Source organism: Lethenteron reissneri, chromosome 10, assembly GCF_015708825.2.
Source record: "Lethenteron reissneri isolate LAM-NWPU_2019-01 chromosome 10, ASM1570882v1, whole genome shotgun sequence".
Classification (NCBI taxonomy): domain Eukaryota; kingdom Metazoa; phylum Chordata; class Hyperoartia; order Petromyzontiformes; family Petromyzontidae; genus Lethenteron; species Lethenteron reissneri.
In genome coordinates, this window is record NC_083788.1 from 3,519,486 (window position 1) to 3,546,353 (window position 26,868).

At 52.3% G+C, this 26,868-nt stretch overlaps 1 protein-coding gene across 1 annotated transcript; it reads left to right on the forward strand.

The window, feature by feature from the left end:
* The first annotated feature begins 91 nt into the window (after positions 1–91).
* LOC133340538 (microtubule-associated protein RP/EB family member 1-like) lies at positions 92–25,327 on the forward strand. Its single transcript, XM_061548837.1, is given in 8 exon segments — positions 92–223; positions 13,819–13,946; positions 15,463–15,608; positions 20,594–20,796; positions 22,098–22,194; positions 22,196–22,261; positions 24,165–24,314; positions 24,924–25,327. Coding segments are annotated over 7 exon segments (837 nt in total). The 5' UTR covers positions 92–223; positions 13,819–13,825; the 3' UTR covers positions 24,978–25,327.
* Positions 25,328–26,868: the final 1,541 nt, after the last annotated feature.

Genomic DNA, 26,868 nt, shown 5'->3' on the forward strand with positions numbered 1-26,868 from the left:
CGGCCTCGCCTACCCCTCCTCTACTTCGCCTTCGAACGCCGTCAAAATATTCGCCGGCGAAGATTTTCCCCTCAGGAGACCCCCCCTCACCCGCCCTGCCCGCCCGCCCCGCTCTGCCCTGCTCTGCGTGCTCCATTGACGTCGCGGTCACTTTCTTTATTAATTGCCGTGGTTTCTTTTTGTTCCTCATCGTCATTCGCGTGGTCGACGACGATTTTCGTTGGTGAGTAGAACACGTTTACAGCTGTCGTGGTGCGGCGTGCGAGGCGCGGGTAATCTGCGTACAGTGCAACCATAATGCGTGTACAGCACTAACCCGTGTACAACACTAACCCGTGTACAATCATAATCTGTGTACAATCATAATCAGTGCACAATCATAATCGGTGTACAACCCACCCTGTGCACAACACGAATCTGTGTACAATCATAATCTGTGTACAATCATAATCTGTGTACAACCCACCCTGTGCACAACACTAACCCGTGTACAACACTAACCAGTGTACAACCCACCAGTGTACCACACTAACCCGTGTACAACCCACCCAGTTGGACAACCCTAATCCGTGTACAACCCTAATCCGTGTACAACCCTAGCCCGTGTACAACACTAACCAGTGTACAACCCACCCAGTGTACAACCCACCCAGTGTACAACCTTAACCCGTGTACAACCCACCCAGTGTACAACCTTAACCCGTGTACAACCCACCCAGTGTACAACCTTAACCCGTGTACAACCCACCCAGTGTACCACACTAACCAGTGTACCACACTAACCAGTGTACAACACTAACCAGTGTACAACACTAACCAGTGTACAACCCACCCAGTGTACCACACTAACCCGTGTACAACCCACCCAGTGTACAACCTTAACCCGTGTACAATCCACCCAGTGTACAACCCACCCAGTGTACAACCTTAACCCGTGTACAACCCACCCAGTGTACCACACTAACCAGTGTACAACCCACCCAGTGTACAACACTAACCCGTGTACAACCCACCCAGTGTACAACCTTAACCCGTGTACAACCCACCCAGTGTACAACCCTAGCCCGTGTACACGCGCGTCAGGGGCAGCAGCAGCAGCAGTAGTAGCCCGTGATGTTTGTGCAGCTGAGTTAGACACCGAGTAAAGGGCTGCAGCAGCTGCTGCTTCTCAGAAACCCGAGATGGCAAGAGGGCCACGCCTGGGTCTGAGTGTGCAAGTGTGTGTGTGTCAGTGTGTGTGAGTGTGCAAGTATGTGAGGGTGTGCAAGTGTGAGTGTGTGTGAGTGTGCAAGTGTGAGTGTGCAAGTATGTGAGGGTGTGCAAGTGTGAGTGTGTGTGAGTGTGCAAGTGTGAGTGTGCAAGTATGTGAGGGTGTGCCAGTGTGTGTCTGTGTGTGAGTGTGCAAGTGTGTGCAAGTATGTGAGTGTGTGTGCAGAGTGTGTGTGCAGTGTGCAAGTGTGTGCAGTGGGTGTGTGCAGTGTGTGTGTGTAGAGAGTGTGAGTGTGCAACTGTAACTGTTTGAGTGTGTGAGTGTACAGTGTGTGTGTGCAAGTGTGTGACTGTGCAAGTGTGTGTGTAACTGTTTGCGGGTGTGAGTGTGTAACTGTGTGTGATTGCAACTGTGTGTGAGAGAGAGTGCAACTGTGTGTGTGTGTCCATCTGTGTGTGCGCAACTGTGTGTGTGTGAGTGCAACTGTGTGTGTGTCCATTTGTGTGTGTGTGTGAGGGAGTGTCCATTTGTGTGTGTGTGTGAGGGAGTGTTCATCTGTGTGTGTGTGCGCAACTGTGTGTGTGAGAGTACAACTGGGTGTGTGTGAGTGTCCATTTGTGTGTGTGTGAGGGAGTGTCCATCTGTGTGTGTGTGTGTGTGCGAGTGCAATTGTGTGTGTGAGAGAGTGTGCAGGTGTGTGTGTGTGTGGAAGTATAACCGTGTGGGTCGTGTGTGTGCGCAATAATTGTGATTGTGAGTTCGTATGAATTTTGAGTCTCTAAGAGACTCCAACCATTTTTTTACGAGCTATTTCACGTGTGTGTCTGGAGTGCGTGTCAAAGAATGAGTGTAAGCGTGAAATATGAGTGTGGAAGTGAGTGAATGGATGATTTGCTTGAGAACGTGTGGGTGAATGTGAGCGTCTGAGTGTAAACGTGATTGTGACATTGAGTGTTTCATTACCAACCTAAATTCCACACCAACTCGATAATTCAATCGCACATATTCACTTTCACGCTCATTTACACACTTATTATTGCGCACACATTCAATCACACGTATGCATTGATTCTCGCAATCACACATTCACTTAGTCACGCGTACGCACAAAGACAAAGATCCCCCGTACAGCCTGGCCGGCACGGCACACGAGGGGGTAGGTGGCCAACACCACGCCCGGCCGCCTTTGTATCCCTAGTGGCGCAATCTACTCATTTGATGCTGAGTGAGGATGCCGAGGAGTTGTTCTGATAACAGTCACTGGTGTTGGCCGTGAGCGGGAATCGAACTCGGGTCACCAGGTTCGTAGTGCAGTGCGCTAACCCCACTACACTAACCCCACTACACTAACCCCACTACACTAACCCCACTACACTAACCCCACTACACTAACAACACTACACTAACAACACTACACTAACCCCACCACACTAACAACACTACACTAACAACACTACACTAACCCCACCACACTAACAACACTACACTAACAACACTACACTAACCCCACTACACTAACAACACTACACTAACAACACTACACTAACAACGCTACACTAACAACACTACACTAACAACACTACACTAACAACACTACACTAACAACACTACACTAACAACACTACACTAACAACACTACACTAACCCCACCACACTAACAACACTACACTAACAACACTACACTAACCCCACTACACTAACAACACTACACTAACAACACTACACTAACCCCACCACACTAACAACACCACACTAACAACACTACACTAACCCCACTACACTAACAACACTACACTAACCCCACTACACAAACCCCACTACACTAACCCCACTACACTAACCCCACTACACTAACCCCACTACACTAACAACACTACACTAACCCCACTACACTAACAACACTACACTAACCCCATTACACTAACAACACTACACTAACCCCACCACACTAACAACACCACACTAACAACACTACACTAACCCCACTACACTAACAACACTACACTAACCCCACTACACTAACAACACTACACTAACCCTCCCCAGACATACGTACTGGCGCGCACACAGACGGACTCTCTCTCACACGGAGTCAATCTAACACATTCCTGCGGAGGGAGCTGGTAGGAACGTTGGGTTGCTCGGTCAATGGCCAGGGTCAACGGCGGCGTGGTGTATTCCGCAAATATTCCCGACTGTGAGGGCGGGCACAAGCCGGCGTTGAGTTTTATAAGGGCACCACGGGGTGACCAGCCCCTTCCCACCCAGCCCCACCCCTCCCACTTAGCCCCACCCCTCCCACCCAGCCCCTCCCCACCCTCTTCTCCCCACCCAGCCCCTCTCCACCCTCCACACCCAGCCTCTCCCCACCCTCCCCTCTCCACCCAGCCCCATCCCTCCCATTTTTAGATACACGACGGATGCATACAATAATTCCCTGTGGGTTGGTGTTTTATAAGGGCACAACGGGGTGACCAGCCCCCCACCCAGCCCCACCCCTCCCACCCCCCACCCCTCCCACCCCCCACCCAGCCCCACCCCTCCCACCCCTCACCCAGCCCCTCCCCACCCAGCCCCACCCTCCCCACCAAGCCCCTCCCCTGCACGACGGACACAATAATCCCCTGTGGGCTGGTGTAACCAGGAGGTTCCTACCATACCAGTATAAACGTATAACCTAGTGTTTTAGGCCAGTATTGTGAAGTAACGCTGACGAAATGATCACACACTCGCACACATCCTCTTTCACCCTGACACTACTTGCACAAGTACACAACAAAGATCCCCCGTGTAGCCTTTAGCAGACTGATGGGGCAAGAGCGAGCGCCTATGAAGATCAGAACCCGCACACGGAGGGGGTGGGTGGCCAGCACCACGCCTGCCCACTTTTGTCTCCCCATTGGCGATGTTTACACACCACACCAGGTCCTCATTTGAGGCGGAGTCGACCTAGGGGAGGCCGAGGACCAGTTCAGATAATCATCACCGGTGTTGGCCGTGAGTGGGAGTTGAACTCGGGTTGCCGAGTTTGTAGCGCAGTGCCTCTAACTCGCTACACTATCGCTCCCCACACACAACAACACACACACACGGTCTCAAACATACACATACACAATCTCACGCTGACACATTTCCCACGTGTACACACACACACACGTGTTCTACACACACGTTCACAAATATGTGGGTGTTGTAAACCGTGTATAAAAGTGGTCAGTAACTACAAAGACAAAGATCTCCCGTATAGCCTTAAAAGACTGTTCGGGCAAGTAATGTTAGTGAGCGCCTATGAAGGCTGGCACGGCACACAAGGGGGTGGCCGACACCACGCCCGGCCGCCTTTGTCTCCCCAGTGGTGATGTTTACACCCCACACCAGGTACTCATTTGAGGCTGAATCGACCTAAGGGAGGCCAAGCGGTTCAGATAATAGTCACCGGTGGTTGGTCGTGAGCGGGAATCGAACTCGGCTCGCCAGGTTGGTAGTGCAGCGCGCTAACAGCTACACTACCGTTGCCCTACAGTAACCACACACACGGATGCGTGTGTGGGGCATTCGTGGGTGTCTAAGCAGTTTGCAGCCTACACTAAGATCTCTGCGAACGACACAGGTTCGACTCGCGTTGACCGTGCGATATCTGAATCCGTGCCTGGGTGCCTCTTAGGTTTACTCGGCACAAAAATGAGTGACCACCTTTGAATCACAAACGACTGTACCGCGAACACGAGGCAGCCCCTGGGCATACGAGTTGCTTCACCCACCACCCCAAGCGATGTGCCGGACTGTAACCTGTGCGTGCACTGCCTTAATAGGCGCTCACTGACTAAACATAGAGGCATTGTACTGCGGCAATGCTGCTGCTAGGACACACTCCCAGAAGACCGTCCGGCTGATGGGTTGTGTAAAGCACAACTTTATTGTTTTACGTGACAGAGACAAATATGGGAAGGATGCGTTATTTATTTTGTTTTTGACCAAAAAGAGGTTGCTGCACCTTCCTGGGCGGTGTGCTATGGTTGAGAGTAGTACTTGCCTCGCAGTCAGAAAGTCGTGCGTTCAAAACGTTTCGGCCACAACGCAAGCAGCCGTCCTCAGGTGAAGAACACGTCTGTCGAGATGACAGTCTGTGACTTTGCCCATCTTCCCTTCATGGGTCGATAAACTCAGTACCACTTTGTTGTTAGTACATCATTATGGATTGCCCTTTGGAGGCCATCGTAGGATTGTTGAAATTTTAACCACAAATACACTAATTACACTTTTTATTGTAACAGGAAAGATCCCCACTGAGCAATGTAGCTCTCTTTCAGAAGCGACCTCGCCACAAATGATAGCTCAACGTAGTGGCTTATCATGTGGAATTTTATTGCAGACAAATACTCTAAACGCAAGGTTTTTTTTAAAATGTGGAATGAAAAACTGGAGGATCCGGAGAAAAATACACCCCACCATGGGGAAAGACACACAAACTCCAAATATACAGCAGGCGTCAGGATCGGGATCGAACACACCACCTGTAAACCAGACTCTGTCTTCTCGACAGACCTGTTCTCCACCTGAGGACTGCTGCTTGCGTTGTGGCCGAAACGTCGTGAGAATTATTTAAAGTTTTATTTTTATTATTTTATTACTTCCCTTCTACGTGACTTTACCGAAAGAACCAATCAAATGAATCCCTGCAGTCACAAAAGCTTTAAATCGAAATTTACAGACGAGGTAGTTAACGTCTCACCACGGCGGCACCCCCACATGGTCGATGGACAAGAGTGGTTATGACATGGCATATTCCATAACCACACTGAGATCCGTTCAATGAGATGGGAGTGTAGCAGCAGTGCAACGTGGAGGATGGCGACGGTGTGTGCAGGCCTTCATCCAGCAGTGGATGGACTTTGACAGACGCGTGGACCTGTTTTTTGAGTTGGGAGGTTGCACGTCAGCCTGTCGTCATTCCTCCAGGGTGGATAAAGTGAGTGCTGTTTGTACCGCTTTGTGCCGAGTACAGCGGTGGTTTGTTCCTGTGGATGGCTTTGCCCCCTTCCAGGGGAACGTGGAATGTCTACCGCTGGCTCAGGCCTGTGGGCAGGAAATGAGCGCTGCCTGCACTTGTCTGAGCAGGAAATCGCTCGAGTTATTTAATTCATTATTTGACTTCGCTATATTGAACCAGATCCAAGATTGGTTTGAGTGCTGGCGGTCAACGGCACTGCGCTACAAACCAAGCGGCCAGAGTTCAACTCCCGACCACGACAAACGTCATTGGCGAGTGATGTGTCCAACGAGCCCTTGCGTTCCTTCCCCCTCCACCTAGGTTAGCGGTCGGGAACCTATGGCTCGCGAGCCATATATGGCTCTTCCGGTGACGGCATATGGCTCCCAGACAATTTTGAGTTGAAAAAAATAAACTAAAAAATCAGTTTGGAACTGATTTTAAAATACTTGTGATATTTGCTTAATAATACCGTGTCATTTTAAAGTAAACAGAAATTAGTTTTGAAGATAAATTTCACGGGTCACGGGGCCTCAACGCCTGCACGAAGCTCAACATCACCACGTACGAACCAGACTACAAGGCCATCAGCAAAACCATGCAGCACCAGAAGTCGCATTATAAGTAAGACATTTAATTTATTATACGTTAAAAATGCTATAAGGCTCTCAATGCAATATATTTAGAAATATTTGGCTTTTATGGCTCTCTCAGTCAAAAAGGTTCCCGACCCCTGACCTAGGTCGACTTGGCCTTAAATGTATTTATTTATGTTGAACTTCCTTTGTACCTTACGTAGCCAACCGTGCGAATCGGCGGTGCAAAGTGGAACGGTTAAATGAAGCTCGTGGTTTTAAACATTTTTTTATTTGACCAGATAATGCCCTCTGAGCTCTATAGCTCTTTTTCAGAATTTAACCTGGCCATGAATCATCACGCAACGAAATTTGTGATGTAGAAATGTGTAGCAAGAAAATACTCTAAATGCGTGATGTTGATTATAAATGTGTCGGGGGGGGGGGGGGGGGAAATAAGTAATATTTAAAAAAAATGTTTTAAACACGCTTTAATGAAATGTACCGTACTAGTAATGGAAGAACTCCACGACTCCAGGAAGTGGCCCCGAAGTTTGCCACAACGTAAGGGGCCGTGGTGGTTTACAGCCAACGTGAGTTGAGCGTGGACAATTAGACCCAAGCCAAAACATAACATAGAAAGAAAAATGTTTACAAATATTTATTTATTTTTTTTATGATAGAATATAGTATTGTCATCAGTGACATAAGTATACCAAGTTTGCAGTCGATACCACATTGTGAAGTGGGTAAAAATTAAGTTACAAGATTTGAGGATACAACAGATAGTGAGTTAATCAAAAGCGTGTGGTAATAACAATGAAAACTGATGACCCAGAGAAAAATCCACGCGACTGATCCAATATACAGTCGGCGTCACAGTCGGCATCGAACCCACGACTTCCTGCATACCCATGGGGTCTTTCGGTAAAGTCACGTAGATAGGTTGAAATAAAATAACAATGCACTACGACGTTTCGATCGCTTGTGTTGTGATCGAAACGTCGTAGTTTTTTTTTGTTATTTTCTTTCAACCGATCTACGTGACTTTACCGAACGACCCAAAGAATATGAATTCCTGCAGTCACGAAAGCTTTAAGTTAAGATTGTTCCTGTATACCAGGCGAGGGAGTTCACATCTCGACACAACCACTATCGTTGTGCTCAGTGCCAGCCTTTAATAGCCGCTTGCGCCAACAGCACTTGCACCAGACAGCATGCTTAAACGCTATATAACAGGAGATTGTTTTTTTCAATAACTGCGTGGCCTTGTGGCACAGGCCTTGGCACATGCTCACGTGACGTCAGTAAATGACGGCTGTATTGTGTGTGAGAGACTGGTGTTTCGAGCCAACAGTTTCTCCAGGCTAAAAGACCCGTTTTCATATGAAAGTCTGTGTGTGTGTTGGGGAATGTGGGGAGCGGTAGTGTAGCGGTTATCACGCTGCGCTTCGAACCCGGCCACCCGAGTTCGATTCCCGCTCACGGCCAACACATGTGACGATTATTTGAATCGGTCCTGGGCCTCCCCTCGGTCGAACTTGGCCCCAATCGAAACATCGCCGCGAGGGAGACGAAGGCGGTCAGGGCTGGTGATGCCCACACACCTCGTGCCATGCTGTGGCTCTCTTAGTTGCTCGCAAACAGCGCTTGGCCCCGGACAGCCTGTTAAATACTGTAGGGCATCTTGGTTGAATAGAGCCAACAGACTCCAGGATAAATGTGAGACCTGTTTATGTGAAAGTGTGTCTGTGTGTGTGTAAGAATGTGCAGTGTTTGTGTGTGGAGGTGACTCGGGGGGGTTCACAATTGCTGTGTCAGAACACAGGGCTGCCACGTTGGCGAGATGTTATCACCCTCGCCTGGTCTACAGGAGGTCGTGGGTTACATCCCGACCTCGACGCCTGCTGTATGTTTGTAGTTTGCGTGTCTTTCTCTGTGGTCACGTGGATTTTTTCTCGACATCACGCGTTTAAGAGTATTTGGCTGCTATACATTTCCACGTGATATCCCACTTTGTTTGGCTATCAGTTGTCACTGCTGAGGTTCTGAGTGTTTAATTTGGGTTTCATTCCCGTGATCCTCATCGTTGTCAATCCACTGCTGGATGAAGGCCTCCCCGTGTCCTCCGCGCCACCCGTCACGATCCTGCGGTGTTATAACAACAACAACGCGTAGCGCACCAGCTGATTCCATTGCTCCATCTCCCCCGTGCACGTCCTCTCGTTATAATAACAACAAGACGTAGCGCACCAGCTGATTCCATCGCTCCATCTCTCCCCGTGCACGTGCTCTCGTTATAATAACAACAACACGTAGCGCACCAGCTGATTCCATTGCTCCATCTCCCCCCGTGCACGTCCTCTCGTTATAATAACAACAAGACGTAGCGCACCAGCTGATTCCATCGCTCCATCTCTCCCCGTGCACGTGCTCTCGTTATAACAACAACAACACGTAGCGCACCAGCTGATTCCATCGCTCCATCTCCCCCCGTGCACGTCCTCTCGTTATAATAACAACAACACGTAGCGCACCAGCTGATTCCATTGCTCCATCTCCCCCGTGCACGTCCTCTCGAATGCATTCCATTCCTCGGCTGCCACTCCATCATTATTTTTGTCCATCGGCCATCAACCCATCTCTCTGCGTAAATTCCACATTCCTGTCGACGCAAGCACTGTGCTCTTATAAATCGCCACGACGGCTTTACACAAAGTAGAACGACATTTTACCCGGTCTGTGAAGAATTTAACTCGCAGCCTTTTGATTGAGTCATCCGTTGTGACTGCAATACAACACAGAAAATACAGTGCTGTAGTAGTTTGTATAAAACTTCAAGTGCCGAGTGGGTTACGAGTGTGCTTGTGTGCAAGTGAGTGTGCGCATGGGGGAGAGGTGGCGTAGCGATTAACGCGCTGCGCTACGAACCCGGCGACCCGAATTCTGTTCCCACTCACGGCCACCAACACCAGCGACGATTATCTGAACCGGTTCTGGGCCTCTGGGGAGACAAAGGCAGGCGGGCGTGGTTTCTGTGCCGGCCTTCATAGGTGCTCGCTAACAGCACTTGCCCAAACAGTCTGTTACAGGCTATATGGGGGATCTTCTTGGTTCTTTCGGTAAAGTCACGTAGAAGGAAAATAATAAAAATAAAACATAAAATACAATTCTCACGACGTTTCGGCCACAACGCAAGCAGCCGTCTTCAGGTGGCTGCTTGCGTTGTGGCCGAAACGTCGGGAGAATTATTTTATTATGTTTTATTTTTATTATTTTATTATTTTCCTTCTACGTGACTTTACCGAAAGAACCAAGAAGATGAATCCCTGCAGTCACGAAAGCTTTAAATCGAAAAATATATGGGGGATATTTGTCTTTTTTTTTCGTGCGCACGTGTCAAAGTGTATACAGATGGCGATGTGTGAGGGTGTTCTTGCGTATGTGCTTTTAATAATGTGCCACGTGGAAGTTGGTGAGCGTGTGAGAGTTTACCTGCATAAGACTGCATAGAGAAGGACGTTTGATTGGGCGTGTGTAAGATTGTGTAGTGGGGAGTGGTAGTGGAGTCGTACCAACAACAGCGGACAATTTCGATTCCCGCTCACGCCGCGAATGGGGGTACCTGGTGCGGTGCTGAAAAACATCGACACTCGGGAGACAAAAAGCAGCCCAGCGTGGTGCTGGGCCACCCACCCACCCACCCCCTCGTGTGACGTGCCGGCCTTCATCGGTGCTACTAGCTGATAGCACTTGCCCCAACAGTTTGTCACGGGCCATACGGAGGTATCTTTGTCTTTGTTTGAGTGCGTATATATGTGGGTGTGTGCACAAATGTGTAGATGATGTGGGTGTGTGGGAATGCATTTTGTAAGTATGAAGATGGTGTTGCGCCATAGTTAATGTGTGTGCAGGACTGGGCTGTGAAAGGGTGTATTGAGATGTGTGCGTGGCTGTGACTTGGGAGCGGTGGTGTAGCGGTTAGCACGTGACGCTACCACTACCCGAGTTCGATTCCCGCTTACGGACAACACCGGTGACGATTATCCGAACCGGTCGTGGCCGTCCCTTAGGTCAACTCAGCCTAAAAAAACGAGTATCTGGTAAGGTGTTTAAACATCACCACTAGGGAGACAAAGGCGGTCGGGCGTGGTGTTGGCCACCCACCCCCTCGTGTGTCGTGCTGGCCTTTGTAGGTGCTCGCTAACAGCACTTGCCCCTACAGTCTTGTTACAGGCTATACGGGGGGGGGGGGGGATCTTTGTGTATTTCTGGATGTGTGCGAGTGGTGGCTGTACCCTCTGTGCGTTGGTAAGAATGTTTGTTCCTGTGAGGCTCGCCTTCGGTGACGATGCTTTAATGCAGCTGCAGCTGTTGCCACCGTTAACTGGGCCATCGCTGAACGCATTCCGTCGGTTCTACTGTGCGCGGTGTCTCGCCATGCGGGTCATCGCCTGCCTAGGCCGCGAACGTACACATTTGGTCGCCCAGTTTCTTATCGGCGTCTTCGCGGTCGCTCGCAACCACCGTCATCGCCAAGACAAAAATCCCCGCTATCGCTGAGACCAGGGGGTCAGGACGTATTCGCCACATTGCATGCATAGCGGCTCTTGAAATATTGGAATTCTTTCGTTACCGAATTCGAAATAAATGGCCGTTGTTATTTTTGGTTTGCCGACCCCAAGTGCTGTTAGCGAGCACCTGTGAAGGCCGGCATGGCACATGGGGGGGATTGGTGGCAAGCATTACGCCCGGCCACCTTTATCTCCCCAGTAGCGATGTTTATGCATCGACCCAGGTACTCATTTTGAGGTTGAGTATACCTAGGAGAGGCCCAGGACGGATTCAGATAATCGTCACTGGTGTTGGCCTTGAGTGGAAATCAAACTCGGTTCGCCAGGTTCTTAGCGCAGCGTGCTAACCGCTGCACTACCGCTCCCCACATCACCACCGCCATCACCAACACCGTGATCATCACACCAGCGTCTTCATCAGCCACCACCATCATCCTTACCACCGTCACCATCAACAGTATCATCAACATTGTCACCACCTTACCGAGCATCATTACTACCATCACCACTTCAACATCAACGCCAACTTACGTTACTGCTAGCATCAACATCAACACCATCATTGCCACCACTACCACCTTTTGCAGGATAAGTGCCACAATAACCACCACCATCTTCACCTTCCCGACCGTCAACATGACTGCTAGCATCACCATCACCGCCGCCATCATCACCACCGGTGTCACCGCCATGTTCATTTCCATCATCGTAACCACCGTCACTGCCAGCATTACGATCATCACCACCACCAACATGACTGATAGCTTCACTATTATCATCATCACCACCGCATTACGATCATCACCACCACCAACATGACCGATAGCTTCACTATTATCATCACCACCACCGCATTACGATCATCACCACCACCAACATGACTGATAGCTTCACTATTATCATCATCACCACCGCATTACGATCATCACCACCACCAACATGACCGATAACTTCACTATTATCATCACCACCACCGCACCCCCCAGAACCATCGCTCCACCATCACCCCACTACAGTTACTATTATCAACAACAGTCGCCCTTCACAAGTAAGTGATGGTAACATCACCACTTGAATTGTGACAGGCTAAGGTGCATTTTGAGGCCCCTTCTTGCTTCACACTGTGAACAGCCTTGCAGTCTGTTGGGCAAAACAGGCGCGTCTTTGTATGCCTGTGTATGTATACATGTACGCGTTTCGTGAAGGATGTTACTGGGCAGTTGGAGGCAGGTGCCCTCGAACAATAAGTGAGGGCAGAGGAGCGACGCTCACAACAACGAGCAGAGCGCTGGGCGGCTAAAATTCAGCAAGTTGGCACAGTAGGGGGCACAGCTGGGTGCATCTGCCAGTCATCTCAGTCGGTCAACCCATGGCATCCTGCTGAGTCTGTCCCATTACCTATCAGCCAGCCTTTGCCACTTCACGTGGCCTCAAAGTGCACCTGGCCTGGCACCAGCACCGTTGTGACATCACCGTCACTCAGTGGCGGGTGGCGGGTATTGTGGGGAGCGGTGGTAAAGTGATGAACACACTACGCCACGAACCCGGTGACCCGAGTTCGAATCCTGGTCACAGCTGACATTGTATTCCAGAGGTATCTGAACTGCTCCTGGACCTCCCTAGGTTGACTCAACCTTAATACATGCTACATTGTGTAATTATAATTATCAGCACTGGAGCCAGAGCTGGCCGGGCATCATGCTTGCCACACCTCTCGCCAGAGGTCACAATCGGGTACCCGATACCCGTACCCTACCCGATACCCGGCCGGGTACGGATACCCGTTTGCGACCCTTGTGCGGCCGGGTACGGGTACGGAATCAAAAACCCGTTTGCGACCTCTGCCTCTCGCTCCATCTTGGCATTAATGTGTGGTGTGTGTGTGTGTTGGAAGCATTCACCCTCCAGCAACAATGGAGGGCAGAGGAGCGACGCTCGCAACAACGAGTGGAGCGCCGGGCGGCTAAAACACAGTTTTCACAATAGGGAGCATAGTTGGTGCATCTGCCACTCATCTCAGTCGGTCAAACCCATGGCTTCTTGGTCTAAAACTAAACTAATTTTATTTTACCAGGTAAGACCCACTGAACTGCAATTGATAGCTCAAAGAAGTGGCTTATTTGGAAATTTATAGCAGCCAATACTCGAAATGGATGTTTCTAATTGTGGAGGGAAAAATACTAGAGAACCCGGAGAAAAAACCCATTTGAAGAGAGACATGCAGACTCCACATATACAGCAGGCGTCCGGGTCTGGATCGAACCCGCGACCTCCTTGATACCAAGCGAGGTAGTTAACATCTCGCCATCGTGGCGTCTGTTCTGTGACGACTTGCCAGCAACGAGTCTTTGACACTGCACATGACCTCAACGTGCACCGAGCGTGGCACAAGCGGCCGTGGGTGACGTCGCCGCCACTGAGTGCTCAACGGCGGTTGTTGTCGCTGCTGCTGTTGTCGTGCGTGCGAAGGTTTGCGATGGCCGTCAACGTTCACGCCACGTCTGTGACGACAGAAAACCTCTCCCGGCACGACATCATCAACTGGATCAACGAAACACTGCAGCTGCAATACAGCAAGATCGAACAGCTCTGCTCTGGTAAGCCTTGCCCCGCCAACCCATCGCTACCCGCTCTCCTGCCCATGCCCTCACAGTTCTACCTCACCAGCCCAGCCACGTCTTACCAGCCACATCTACCCGGCCATCCGCCAGTGGTCGCAACCGGGTACCCGATACCCGTACCCTACCCGATACCCGGCTACCCGTACCCGGCCGGGTACGGGTAGCCGTTTGCGACCCTGGTGCGGCCGGGTACGGGTAGGCCGTGAGTCACTGATGAGTAACCGTTTGTCACTCATTTCTTGTAGGGTACGGGTAGGGAACGGGTACCCATACCCGGCCGGGTACGGGTACGGGTACCCATTTGCGACCCTGGTGCAGCCGGGTACGGGTACGGGTAAGGAATCTAAACCTGTTTGCGACCTCTGCCATCCGCCCATCTCCCCCCAACTCCGCCAGACCTGCCGTGTCGGATGAACCCCTTGCCCCACCTAACCATGTCATCCACGAGTATTCGTCCTTGTCCTGTCTGCCCTGCCCTTTGCCCCCACAGACATGCCCTCTGACCTACGAGATCTGCCCCCTCATCCACGAGACCTGCCCTTGACCCCGCCAGACCTGCCATCATATATAATAGACCCATGCCCCTGTACCACTTTAGATCTGTCCTCTGGCCCACGCAAAGCTAACGTTGTTGTGTGTACGCTTTGTGTGTTCTCTATTGTGAGGTAGGTTTTGTCGGAGTAACTGCCAGTAAGGTCAATGGTGTCACACATGCGGTGTGGTGTGTGTGCATTGCACGGTGCGTGTCGCATGTTTGAACGTGTAGATTGTTGTACGTGCGGGGGTTTACGCGATACGTGAAGCGCGTGAAGTGGCATGTGTGTTGTATGTGCTCACAAATCCTTGGAAGATCTGGACACATTCCCAATCGGTGAGTTCCTCCGCCAGGCAAGGGCTGCCTTGGCTGGGTCATGTAGCCCGCATGCCCAGCCACCACATGCCCAAGTAGCTTCTGTTTGCTCAGATAGAGAGGACTAAACAGGCATGACACGGGCGAGAGAAGAGATGGAGCTGATGCGAGCCGAGTAGACATGCCGAAGACCGGTACCAGCGGTGTAAAGATTGGCCTCTTGCACCTGGGTCTGTCCCGTGACCTCCTGCCAGCGAGCCATCGACACTTAACGGGGCCTCAAAGTGCGCCTGGCACACGCGCCATGGTGACGTCACCACCACTTAGTGACAAATTGCGGCAGAATGATGCGCTGTCTATATGATGTCATGTGTGCATTGTATGCATGCTATGTGGGGGGTTTGTGTGTGTGCACCAGATATTCCTTACCATAAGTTAACGGACGTGCATTTGTTTTGTGCTGTTGTGATAATGCTACATCGTGTTGCGTGTATTGTGTACGATGAACGTTTATCATGGGACCTTTTTTGCCACCCACCCCCTCGTGTGTCGTGCCAGCCTCCGTAGGTGCTCGCTTAACAGCTCTTGCCCCGACAGTCTGTTAAGGCTATACGGGGGGGGTGGGTCTTTGTCTTTGTATAGGTGTGGCATACTGCCAGTTCATGGACATGCTGTTCCCCGGCTGCATCTTGCTCAAGAAGGCCAAGTTCCAGGCCAAGCATGAGCACGAATATCTGCACAACTTCAAGCTGTTACAAGTCGCCTTCAAGAAGATGGGCGTGGACAAGGTAAGGGCATGTTTCCCGTGACCCAGAAGATCCTTTCTGTAAAAACACCGTTGCTGAGCACGTTCCCAGAGAGCCCAGGACGTCGTGCGGCCAGCTACAACAGCACCGTCGTCAAACTTGCGATAGGTTCGAGTTTGACGTGCTTGACGGGGTGGGTAGCGCAAGGGAGAGAATTCCAAAGTGGGGGGGGGGGGAAGTTTGTTGTTGTGACCTGCAGTGTGGTGAGCGAGTGGATGAGGTGAATGAGTCATCTTCTTGGTTCTTTCGGTAAAGTCACGTAGAATTGAAATAAGAAAATAAGAAAAAAACACAATAAAATAATTATTTTATTATGTTTTCTTTTTATTATTATTATCGGTAAAGTCACGTAGATAAAATAATTATTTTACTATGTTTTATTTTTATTATTTCATTATTTCAATTCTACGTGACTTTACCGAAAGAACCAAGAAGATGAATCCCTGCAGTCACGAAAGCTTTAAATCGAAGAGTGAATGTGTTGTTGTGGCCTAGAGTGTGGTGAGCTCGTCGCTCGGTGGATGAGTGATTGAGTGTTGTTGTGACCTGCAGTGAAGGGAGCGAGTGGATGAGTGAATGAGTGTGTGTGACTGCAGTGTAGGTGAGCGAGTGGATGATGTGAACTGAGTGTTGTTGTGACCTGCAGTGCCAGTGAGCGAGTGGATGAGTGAATGAGTGTTGTTGTTGACCTGCAGTGCGTGAGCGAGTGGATGAGTGAATGAGTGTTGTTGTGACCTGCAGTGCCGTGAGCGAGTGGATGAGTGAATGAGTGTTGTTGTGACCTGCCAGTGAGCGAGTGGATGAGGTGACTGAGTGTTGTTGTGACCTGCAGTGAGCGAGTGGATGAGTGAATGAGGTGTGTTGTGACCTGCAGTGCAGTGAGCGAGGTGGATGAGTGAATGAGTGTTGTTGTGACCTGCAGTGAGCGAGTGGATGATGTGAATGAGTGTTTGTTGTGACCTGCAGTGAGCGATGTGGATGAGTGAATGAGTGTTGTTGTGACCTGCAGTGGATGATTGAATGAGTGTGTTGTGACCTGCAGTGAGCGAGTGGATGAAGTGAATGAGTGTTCTTGTTGACCTGCAGTGCAAGTGAGCGAGTGGATGAGTGAATGAGTGTTGTTGTGACCTGCAGTGATGCCGAGTGGATGGAAGATGAATGAGTGTCAGTGTTGTTGTGACCTGCAGTGTAGTGAGCGAGTGGATGAGTGTTTGTGACCTGCAGTGCAGTGAGCGAGTGGAATGAGTGAATGAGTGTTGTTGTGACCTGCAGTGTAGGGAGCGAGTGGATGAGTGAATGAGTGTTGTTGTGACCTGCAGTGCAGTGAGCGAGTGGATGAGTGAATGAGTGTTGTTGTGACCTACAGTGCAGTGAGCGAGTGGATGAGTGAATGTGTTGTTGTGACCTGCAGTGCAGTGAGCGAGTGGAGAGTGAATGAGTGTTGTTGTGACCTGCAGTGTAGTGAGCGAGTGGATGAGTGAATGAGTGTTGTTGTGACCTGCAGTGTAGTGAGCGAGTGGATGAGTGAATGAGTGTTGTTGTGACCTGCAGTGTAGTGAGCGAGTGGATGAGTGAATGAGTGTTGTTGTGACCTGCAGTGCAGTGAGCGAGTGGATGAGTGGAATGAGTGTTGTTTGTGACCTGCAGTGCAGTGAGCGAGTGGATGAGTGAATGTGTTGTTGTGACCTGCAGTGCAGTGAGCGAGTGGATGAGTGAATGTGTTGTGACCTGCAGTGCAGTGAGCGAGTGGATGAGTGGATGAGTGTGTTGTGACCTGCAGTGCAGTGAGCGAGTGGATGAGTGGATGGTGTTGTTGTGACCTGCAGTGCAGTGAGCGAGTGGATGAGTGGATGAGTGTTGTGTGACCTGCAGTGCAGTGAGCGAGTGGATGAGTGGATGAGTGTTGTTGTGACCTGCAGTGCAGTGAGCGAGTGGATGAGTGTTGTTGTGACCTGCAGTGCAGTGAGCGAGTGGATGAGTGTTGTTGTGACCTGCAGTGTAGTGAGCGAGTGGATGAGTGTTGTTGTGACCTGCAGTGCAGTGAGCGAGTGGATGAGTGGATGAGTGTTGTTGTGACCTGCAGTGCAGTGAGCGAGTGGATGAGTGGATGAGTGTTGTTGTGACCTGCAGTGCAGTGAGCGAGTGGATGAGTGGATGAGTGTTGTTGTGACCTGCAGTGCAGTGAGCGAGTGGATGAGTGAATGAGTGTTGTTGTGACCTGCAGTGCAGTGAGCGAGTGGATGAGTGAATTAGTGTTGTTGTGACCTGCAGTGCAGTGAGCGAGTGGATGAGTGTTGTTGTGACCTGCAGTGCAGTGAGCGAGTGGATGAGTGGGTGGGGGGATGAGTGTTGTTGTGAGCGAGTGGATGAGTGTTGTTGTGACCTGCAGTGCAGTGAGCGAGTGGATGAGTGAATGAGTGTTGTTGTGACCTGCAGTGCAGTGAGCGAGTGGATGAGTGAATGAGTGTTGTTGTGACCTGCAGTGCAGTGAGCGAGTGGATGATGTGAATGAGTGTTGTTGTGACCTGCAGTGCAGTGAGCGACGTGGATGAGTGGATGAGTGTTGTTGTGACCTGCAGTGCAGTGAGTGAGTGGATGAGTGGGTGGGTGGATGAGTGTTGTTGTGAGCGAGTGGATGAGTGTTGTTGTGACCTGCAGTGCAGTGAGCGAGTGGATGATTGAATGAGTGTTGTTGTGACCTGCAGTGCAGTGAGCGAGTGGATGAGTGAATGAGTGTTGTTGTGACCTGCAGTGCAGTGAGCGAGTGGATGAGTGGATGAGTGTTGTTGTGACCTGCAGTGTAGTGAGCGAGTGGATGAGTGGATGAGTGTTGTTGTGACCTGCAGTGCAGTGAGCGAGTGGATGAGTGAATGAGTGTTGTTGTGACCTGCAGTGCAGTGAGCGAGTGGATGAGTGGATGAGTGTTGTTGTGACCTGCAGTGTAGTGAGCGAGTGGATGAGTGAATGAGTGTTGTTGTGACCTGCAGTGTGGTGAGCGAGGTGATGAGTGAATGAGGTGTTGTTGTGACCTGCAGTGCAGTGAGCGAGTGGATGAGTGAATGAGTGTTTGTTGTGACCTGCAGTGCAGTGAGCGAGTGGATGAGTGAATGAGTGTTGTTGTGACCTGCAGTGTAGTGAGCGAGTGGAATTAGTGGTATGAGTGTTGTTGTGACCTGCAGTGCAGTGAGCGGTGGATGAAGTGAATGAGTGTTGTTGTGACCTGCAGTGCAGTGAGCGAGTGGATGAGTGAATGAGTGTTGTTGTGACCTGCAGTGTCAGTGAGCGAGTGGATGAGTGGGTGGGGTGGATGAGTGTTGTTGTGAGCGAGGTGAATGAGTGTTGTTGTGACCTGCAGTGCAGTGAAGCGAGTGGATGAGTGAATGAGTGTTGTTGTGGACCTGCAGTGCAGTGAGCGAGTGGATGAGTTGGATGAGTGTTTGTGACCTGCAGTGTAGTGAGCGATTGGGATGAGGTGAATGAGTGTTGTTGTGACCTGCAGTGTGGTGAGCGAAGTGAATGAGTGAATGAGTGTTGTTGTGACTGCAGTGCAGTGAGCGGTGAATTAGTGGATGAGTGTTGTGTTGACCTGCAGTTGCAGTGAGCGAGTGGATGAGTGAAATGAGTGTTGTTGTGACCTGCAGTGTAGTGAGCGAGTGAATTAGTGGATGAGTGTTGTTGTGACCTGCAGTGCAAGTGAGCGTGTGGATGAGTGGATGAGTGTTGTTGTGACCTGCAGTGCAGTGAGCGAGTGGATGAGTGAATGAGTGTTGTTGTGACCTGCAGTGCAGTGAGCGAGTGGATGAGTGTTGTTGTGACCTGCAGTGCAGTGAGCGAGTGGATGAGTGGGTTGGGGCCTATAGTGTTGTGAGCGAGTGGATGAGTGTTGTGTGACCTGCAGTGTGGCGGTTGACCGATGTGTATGAGGCAAGAGTGTGGGAGAATCGAGTCCTCAACGTGGGAGGAGGAATTAACCACGAGGGAGATGAAGGCGGCCGGTGGTGGTGCTCGCCACACACCACCTCGCTCTCGTGCCGTGCCAGCGTTCATAGCTACCTTGCCAAGTATTCCACGAGGTCGTGGGTTCCATCCCGATCCTGACGCCTGTTTATTTGTAGTTTGCATGTTTTCTCCGGGTCCTCCACTTTCCATCTCTACATTTGGAATGAATATCATGCAAATCTTGACTTGAAGCTTTCGTGGCTGCAGGAATTCATATTCGTGGGTCTTTCGGTTGAAGTCACGTTGATGGGTTCAAAGAAAATAATAAAAATAACAAAAAACTACGACGTTTCGATCGCAACGCAAGCAATCGTCATCGGGAGAAAAAAAAAGTGGGGAAGCTGCTGAGGCAGGCTGTTTTGAAGGTTTGAAACGGGTGTGTAGCCCAAGACTCTTAAGCGAAGTCGGCGGGGCTAGTGATGTTAAAGTGAGAAATTTGCATGTCAATGTAAGATCGGAGAGCTTAGAATTTCGACGCGATAAGCCACTTCGTTGAGCCCCCATGATTTGTGGCCAGGTCGCTTCTGAAAAAGAGCTGTGGAGCTCGGTGGACCTCATACTCTTAAATTTTTCGGTAAAGTCACGGAGGTAAAAAATAAATAATAAAAATATAATTGAAATAATAATAGAAATAAAATAATAAATCACGACGTTTCGGAGGCAACGCAAGTCTCCGTCATCAGGTGGTGGGACCGTCACAGCCAGATTTACTGTCTCAAGTGAGGCAAGTTTCCAAGAGTCAAGCTCTTAAATACAAGTTTAAGGGGGGAGGGAAGGGGGAGGGGCTTATCTGAATGTGGTAGCCAATCAGTGGAACGTGTTAGGGGGGGGGGCGGGGCTAAAAGAGAACAGTTGGTGCATCTTGTTGATGCAGGTAAGGTCAGTGGATCTTACCTGCTAAAATAAAACTAGTTTTAATAGTTGTTATCTTTGTGCTGCGCTCGCACGCACACACACACACTCCCCAGGTGATACCGGTGGACAAGCTGGTGAAGAGCAAGTTCCAGGACAACTTTGAGTTCGTGCAGTGGTTCAAGAAGTTCTTCGACGCCAACTACGACGGCAAGGAGTACGACCCGATGGGAGCGAGGCACGGCATGCAGGGCCCCGTGGCGTCTGGCAGCGTCGAGCAGCTGGCGCCGAAGACGCGCAAGCCGGTCCTGCCCAACCGGTGAGGGCAATCGGTCGCTCGCCGCCGGCACCCGCACCGTCGCAAAGTCGGCACGAGATGAAGTTAATGAAATGCGATCGCAGCAGTTGTTGTCAATCCACTAATGGGTGAAGGTTCCTATGTGTCGTGGAATTCATTGGTGAGGTGTGTCGGGGGATTGACCTTACTTCTTCACCAACGCTGGTCACTGCGAGCTGGTGAGGTGTGGGGGAGGGTGCATTTATCCTTGGCTGGGAACCGTGCTGTCAAGCGCGGGTGACCCGGCCCGTCCGCACTGCGCTTGTGTAGAACTCGATGCGTAGCGGCAGTCGAGTGGGAGCCCTGGTGGAGATGTTAACTACCTCGCCTGGTATGTAGGAGGTCGTGGGTTCGATCCCGACCCTGACGCCTGCTGCTGTACATTTGGAGCTTGCGTGTCTCTCTCTCTCATCATCATCATCACGGTGGCTAGGAGATGTTAACTACCTCGCCTGGTATGCAGGAGGGTCGTGGGTTCGATCCGACCCTGACCCTGCTGCTGTATATTGGAGTTGCGTGTCTCCTCTCTCTCATCATCATTGCGGTGCTAGGAGATGTTAACTACCTCGCCTGGTATGCAGGAGGTCGTGGGTTCGATCCGACCCTGACGCCTGCTGCTGTATATTTGGAGTTTGCGTCTCTCTCTCTCATCATCATCATCACCACGGTGGCTAGGAGATGTTAACTACCTCGCCTAGTATGCAGGAGGTCGTGAGTTCCATCCCGACCCTGATGTCTGCTGCTGTATATTTGGAGTTTGCGTCTCTCTCTCTCATCATCATCATCACGGGTGGCTAGGAGATGTTAACTACCTCGCCTGGTATGCAGGAGGTCGTGAGTTCCATCCCGACCCTGATGCCTGCTGCTGTATATTTGGAGTTTGCGTGTCTCTCTCTCATCATCATCATCACGGTGGCTAGGATATGTTAACTAGCTCGCCTGGTATGCAGGAGGTTGTGAGTACCATCCCCACCCTGACGCCTGCTGCTGTCTATTTGGCGTTTGCGTGTCTCTCTCCCCGTGGTCGCTTGGATTCGGGCTTCAACTGCGTACCTCGTGCCGTGTGTAAACGTCACCACTGGGGAAACAAAGGCGGCCGGGTGTGGTGTTGGCCACCCACCCCCTCGTGTGCCGTGCCGATAGCCTTCATAGGTGCTCCCGAATAGCACTTGCCCCAACAGTCTGTTAAGACTATACGGGGTTCTTTGTTTGGTGTGTTTTTGTGCACGTGTCTGCATGCATGTGTACGTGTGCTGCTTGCCCGCGTGTGTGTGTGTGCGTAGCCCGCGCATAGTGCCGGATCCAGCGCATGGGGGCAGCCTCCCAGCGACCCAAGCCAGCGCAGGGCCCCGGAGGCTGCCAGCCGGGGGGGCGGCGGCGGCGGGCGGCGGCGGCGTCACGCAACGGGTGCGGGGAGGACCCTGCGGTGGCCGAGCTCGGCCAACAGGTAGTCCACACCACCACAATAACAACGACAACTGCCAATTGCCACTGAGTGGCGGTGATGTCACCACGACGCTTGTGCCAGGCCCACACACAGTGGGGGGGCGCACACACACATGCACACACACATGCCACCACACATGCACACACAACATGCACACACACATGCACACACACATGCAGCGGGGGGCGCACACACACATGCACACACACATACACACACACACACAGCGGGGGCGCACACACCCGTGCACACCCACAGTGCACACACACACGTGCACACACACACATGCACAACACACACTGCACACACACAGCGGGGGGACCGCACACACACATTGCACACACCACGTGCACACACACATGCCACCACCACACATGCACACACACACAGTCCTGGGGGGCGCACACACACATGCACACACACATGCACACACACATGCACACCACACAAGTGCACACACACATGCACACACACAGCAGGGTGGGCGCACACACATGTGCACACGACACGTCCACACACATGCACACACCCAACACATGCACACACACACAGCGGGGGGTGCGCACACACACATGCACACCACATGCCACACACCACACGTGCACACACACATGCACAACCCAGCAGGGGGGCGCACACACATGTGCACACGCACGTCCACACACATGCACACACACACACGTGCACAACACGTGCACACACACGTGCACACACACGTGCACACACCAGCAGGGGCACACACACACGTGCACACACTCCCAGCGGCACACGCAAACAGACAAAGACAAAGATCCCCCGTGTAGCCTTAAACAGACTGTCGGGGCAAGTGCTGTAGCGAGCACCTATGAAGGCCGGCACGGCACATGAGGGCTTGGGTGGCCAGCACCCAACCCGTCCGCCCTTTGTCTCCCCAGTGGCGATGTTTACACACCGCACCAGGTAATCATTTCAGGCTGAGTCGATCTAGGGGAGGCCCAAGACCGTTTCAGATATCGTCCACTGGTGCTATGCAGCAAGCGGGAATTGAACCCTGGGTTGTGGAACGGATCATCTGAGTTTCCATTACTTCTTATTGGGAAATTCGCTTTGATATACGAGTGCTTTGGATTACGATCACGTTTCCGGAACGAATCATGCTCGCAGTCCCAGGTTTTCACCGTATGTGTGCGCTTGTGCGTAACGTCCCTGCGTGCACGTGTGAACTTGCGTGTGCTTGCCGGTGTCGGGAACGGTGGCACGGTGGTTAGGGCACTGCGATGCGAACACCGGCGGCCTGAGTTCGATTCCCACTCACAACTAGTCGCCAAGGTGAGGGAATATCTGAAGCAGCCCTGGGCCTCCCTAAATCATCTCGGCCTTAAATGAGTACTCGTTTGCAGTGTGTAAAACATCACCAGCATCAGGGAGACAGAGCTGGCCGTGCGTGGTGTTGACACCCACCCCCTCGTGTGCCATGCCAGCCTTCAGAGGTGCTACTCGCTTAACAAGCAGAGGTCGCAACCGTACCCGATACCCGTACCCTACCGATACCCGTACCCTACCCGATACCCGGCTACCCGTACCCGGCCGGGTACGGGTACCCCGTTTGCGACCCTGGTGCGGCCGGGTACAGGTAGGCCGTGAGTCACTGGTGAGTCACCGTTTGTCACTCATTTCCCCACGTCTTGTCTCTTCTCACAATTCAAGTTCCTAGAATCAACCCACCCGAGCCCTGCAACATGGCTTTCATCCCAGAGGTCGTAATCAGGTACCCGATACCCGTACCTTACCCGGGTACGGGTAGGGTACGGGTACCTGTTTGCGACCCTGGTGCGGCCGGTACGGGTAAGAATCAAAACCCGTTTGCGACCTCTGTTAACAGTCTGTTTGAGGCTATACGGGGGATCTTTGTCTGTGCTTGCAGCTTACAGACTTGAAGTCCACAGTGGAGACGCTGGAGAAGGAGCGGGACTTCTACTTTGGAAAACTGCGCGAGATCGAGGTTCTGTGTCAGAGCACCGCTGACAAGATGCCCGTCATCCGAAGCATCTGCGACATCCTCTACGCCACGGAGGTTGAGGACTTGACCATGGCCACAGCCACCGCACAACCGTCACTCGTACACAACCACATCCTGATCGCCACGGAGTGTGCGTACTCAAACACCGACGCACAGACACAACCGTGACCCCTACACAACCACATCCTGATCGCCACGGAGAGTGCGCACCTCAAACAGCGCTGCACAGCCACAACCGTGACCCCTACACAACCACATCCTGCTTGGCACGGAGAGTGCGCACTCAAACACACGCTGCACAGCCACAACCGTGACCCCTACACAACCACATCCTGCTTGGCAACGGAGTGTGCGCACTCAAACCACCGCGCACAGCCACGACCACGACTCGTACACAAGCACATCTTGAACGCCCTTTCAACTGGTACAAAAACTGACACCTTTATACAAGGCATCATGTTTGCAATAACCACAACACAAGCAGTCAAAATGCAAACAAAAAGAAACAACCGCGGGGAGGCAGATGCACAAACTCCAAATGTACACGTGTCAGGGTCGGGATTGAACCCGCGACCTCCTATACACCAGGTGAGGGTGTAAACTTCTGGCACCATTTTCTCACTCCCCTCCACCCCTTCCTCCCTCGCACCCCCCTCCGTGCAGGATGGATTCCAGGTGCCGGAAGACGAGGTGGAGGGAGAGCAAGAGTCGTACTAAACACTGCTGCACATGCCCACGGCGCCAGCCCACGGCGCCAGCCACACCGCAACCACGCGTCGCGACCGAGTGGTGCCACACGCACCGCATGGGAACACGCGGGTCGCCACGCACGCACCACACGCACCACGCCGAGCCAAACCTATCGCACGCCACACGCGCACACGCACCGTACAAACGCGCACGTCACGGCGCGCAAAACCAAACGTGCCGCGCGTCACAGACATGCGCGCGATGCCACATCGCGCGCTCTCTCAGCCTCTTGACCTCAGGCTTTTTATTCGATGACTCTTTCTCTTCCCCCCAATGTCACCTGACCCCCCCCTCCCCACCACCCGTCCGTGTCTTATATCAACATTCTTGTCTTCTCGCCCGAGCCGCTCGCTTGCCCCGTCTGCCCACGTGCGCCCCTTGGACTTGCCCCGTCTCGCGCGGATGTTCACACCTTACCCCCCGTCTCCCGTTTGGGCAAGTCGCCTGTCGTCCGAGCCTATCCACGAGCTGTGGGCTGCCCCGGTTCACACCCGACCCCCATCTCTCACACCCCTGCCCCCTCTCGCTGTGGTCCGCACCTGGTGGTCGTGTTTTCCCGTCGTACCCCACACCCCCCCCACACACCCCACCGTGCCTACGCACCGTTGCTCCGCGTCTCGTCGATGCGCTGTCGTCTTGTTTTTGTATCCTGGTCTCACGTCTGGAGAAGTTACGGTTGTTGTGGGGGTGGGTGGGAGGGAGGACGGTGGGGGGGGGGGCCATAGCCATGTCGTTTTATTTGGGGCGGTGTGGCTGTTAGTTGACTGTAACGATGGAATTAAATCTCACTTTGCTTTTGCGTCCATTAGCGAGCTGCAACCGTTGCATGGTGGGGGTGGGGGGTGGGGGGCGGGGGCGGTCGTCTTGCGACGATGTCTGCGCTTTTTTTCTTCTTCTTGGTTCTTTCGGTAAAGTCACGTAGAAGGGGAGTAATAAAATAATAAAAAAAACACAATAAAATCATTCTCACGACGTTTCGGCCACAATGCAAGCAGCCGTCTTCCGGTGAAAACCAGGTCTGTCGAGGCGACAGAGTCCGACTTCTACGTGACTTTACCGAAAGAACCAAGAAGATGAATCCCTGCAGTCACGAAAGCTTTAAATCGAAAGATGCCTGCGCTGTTCACCAACTCGGGTTTTCTCAGAATCGACCCCAAGTGGAGGGGGATCGTGGAAAGCGCACAAACGACGGCGGATTTCAACCCAGTGGCCCTCCGCTGTCCAACCACCACGCGGCCCCCCTCGGCCCTGCGAGCCCCGTCACGCCCGTCGTGCCGTCGTTGGGTCACCAGCCCGTGTCCAATCGGCGCGCACGCTCGATCCCCACCCGCCTCCCGTCGCCGCGCCCAAGTCGCCCGCAACGCGCCCCGTCTCGTTGGCTCCACGGGCGGCCTCGGCACAATCGTCGCCAGAACCTCCCCCCCCACGCCGCGGCGGGAGCGGCCGCTTGCGCGTCAGCATCGTACCACCCCCCCCGGGGGGGTTCGCTCTGCTCTGCAAGCGGATGCGGGCAGCTGTCTGCTCGCTCGCTCGTCACAAGTGACGCGGCTCTTTCAAGCGGCCGGGGCGATTCTATTTGTTGCTTAAGCGGCCTGACAGCGTTTCGTGCGCGCGACGCGTTTTGTTTTTGTGAACTGTGGTCGTTCTAATCGTGACGCGGGGGTGGTGAGCGGGTTTGGTTTAGGGGTGAAGCTAACCGGGTGAGGGAGTAGCCGGACGCGGCCACGCTCCCCTCGCCGCTCCCCTCGCCGCTCACCCGCTCGCTCGGACGCGGGCAAAGCGTTCGGGGGGCAGAGCGGGGTGGGCGATGGCGACGCCGACGCCGCGCGGCGATTTTGAGAGTAGCCGGTCGCGGTGG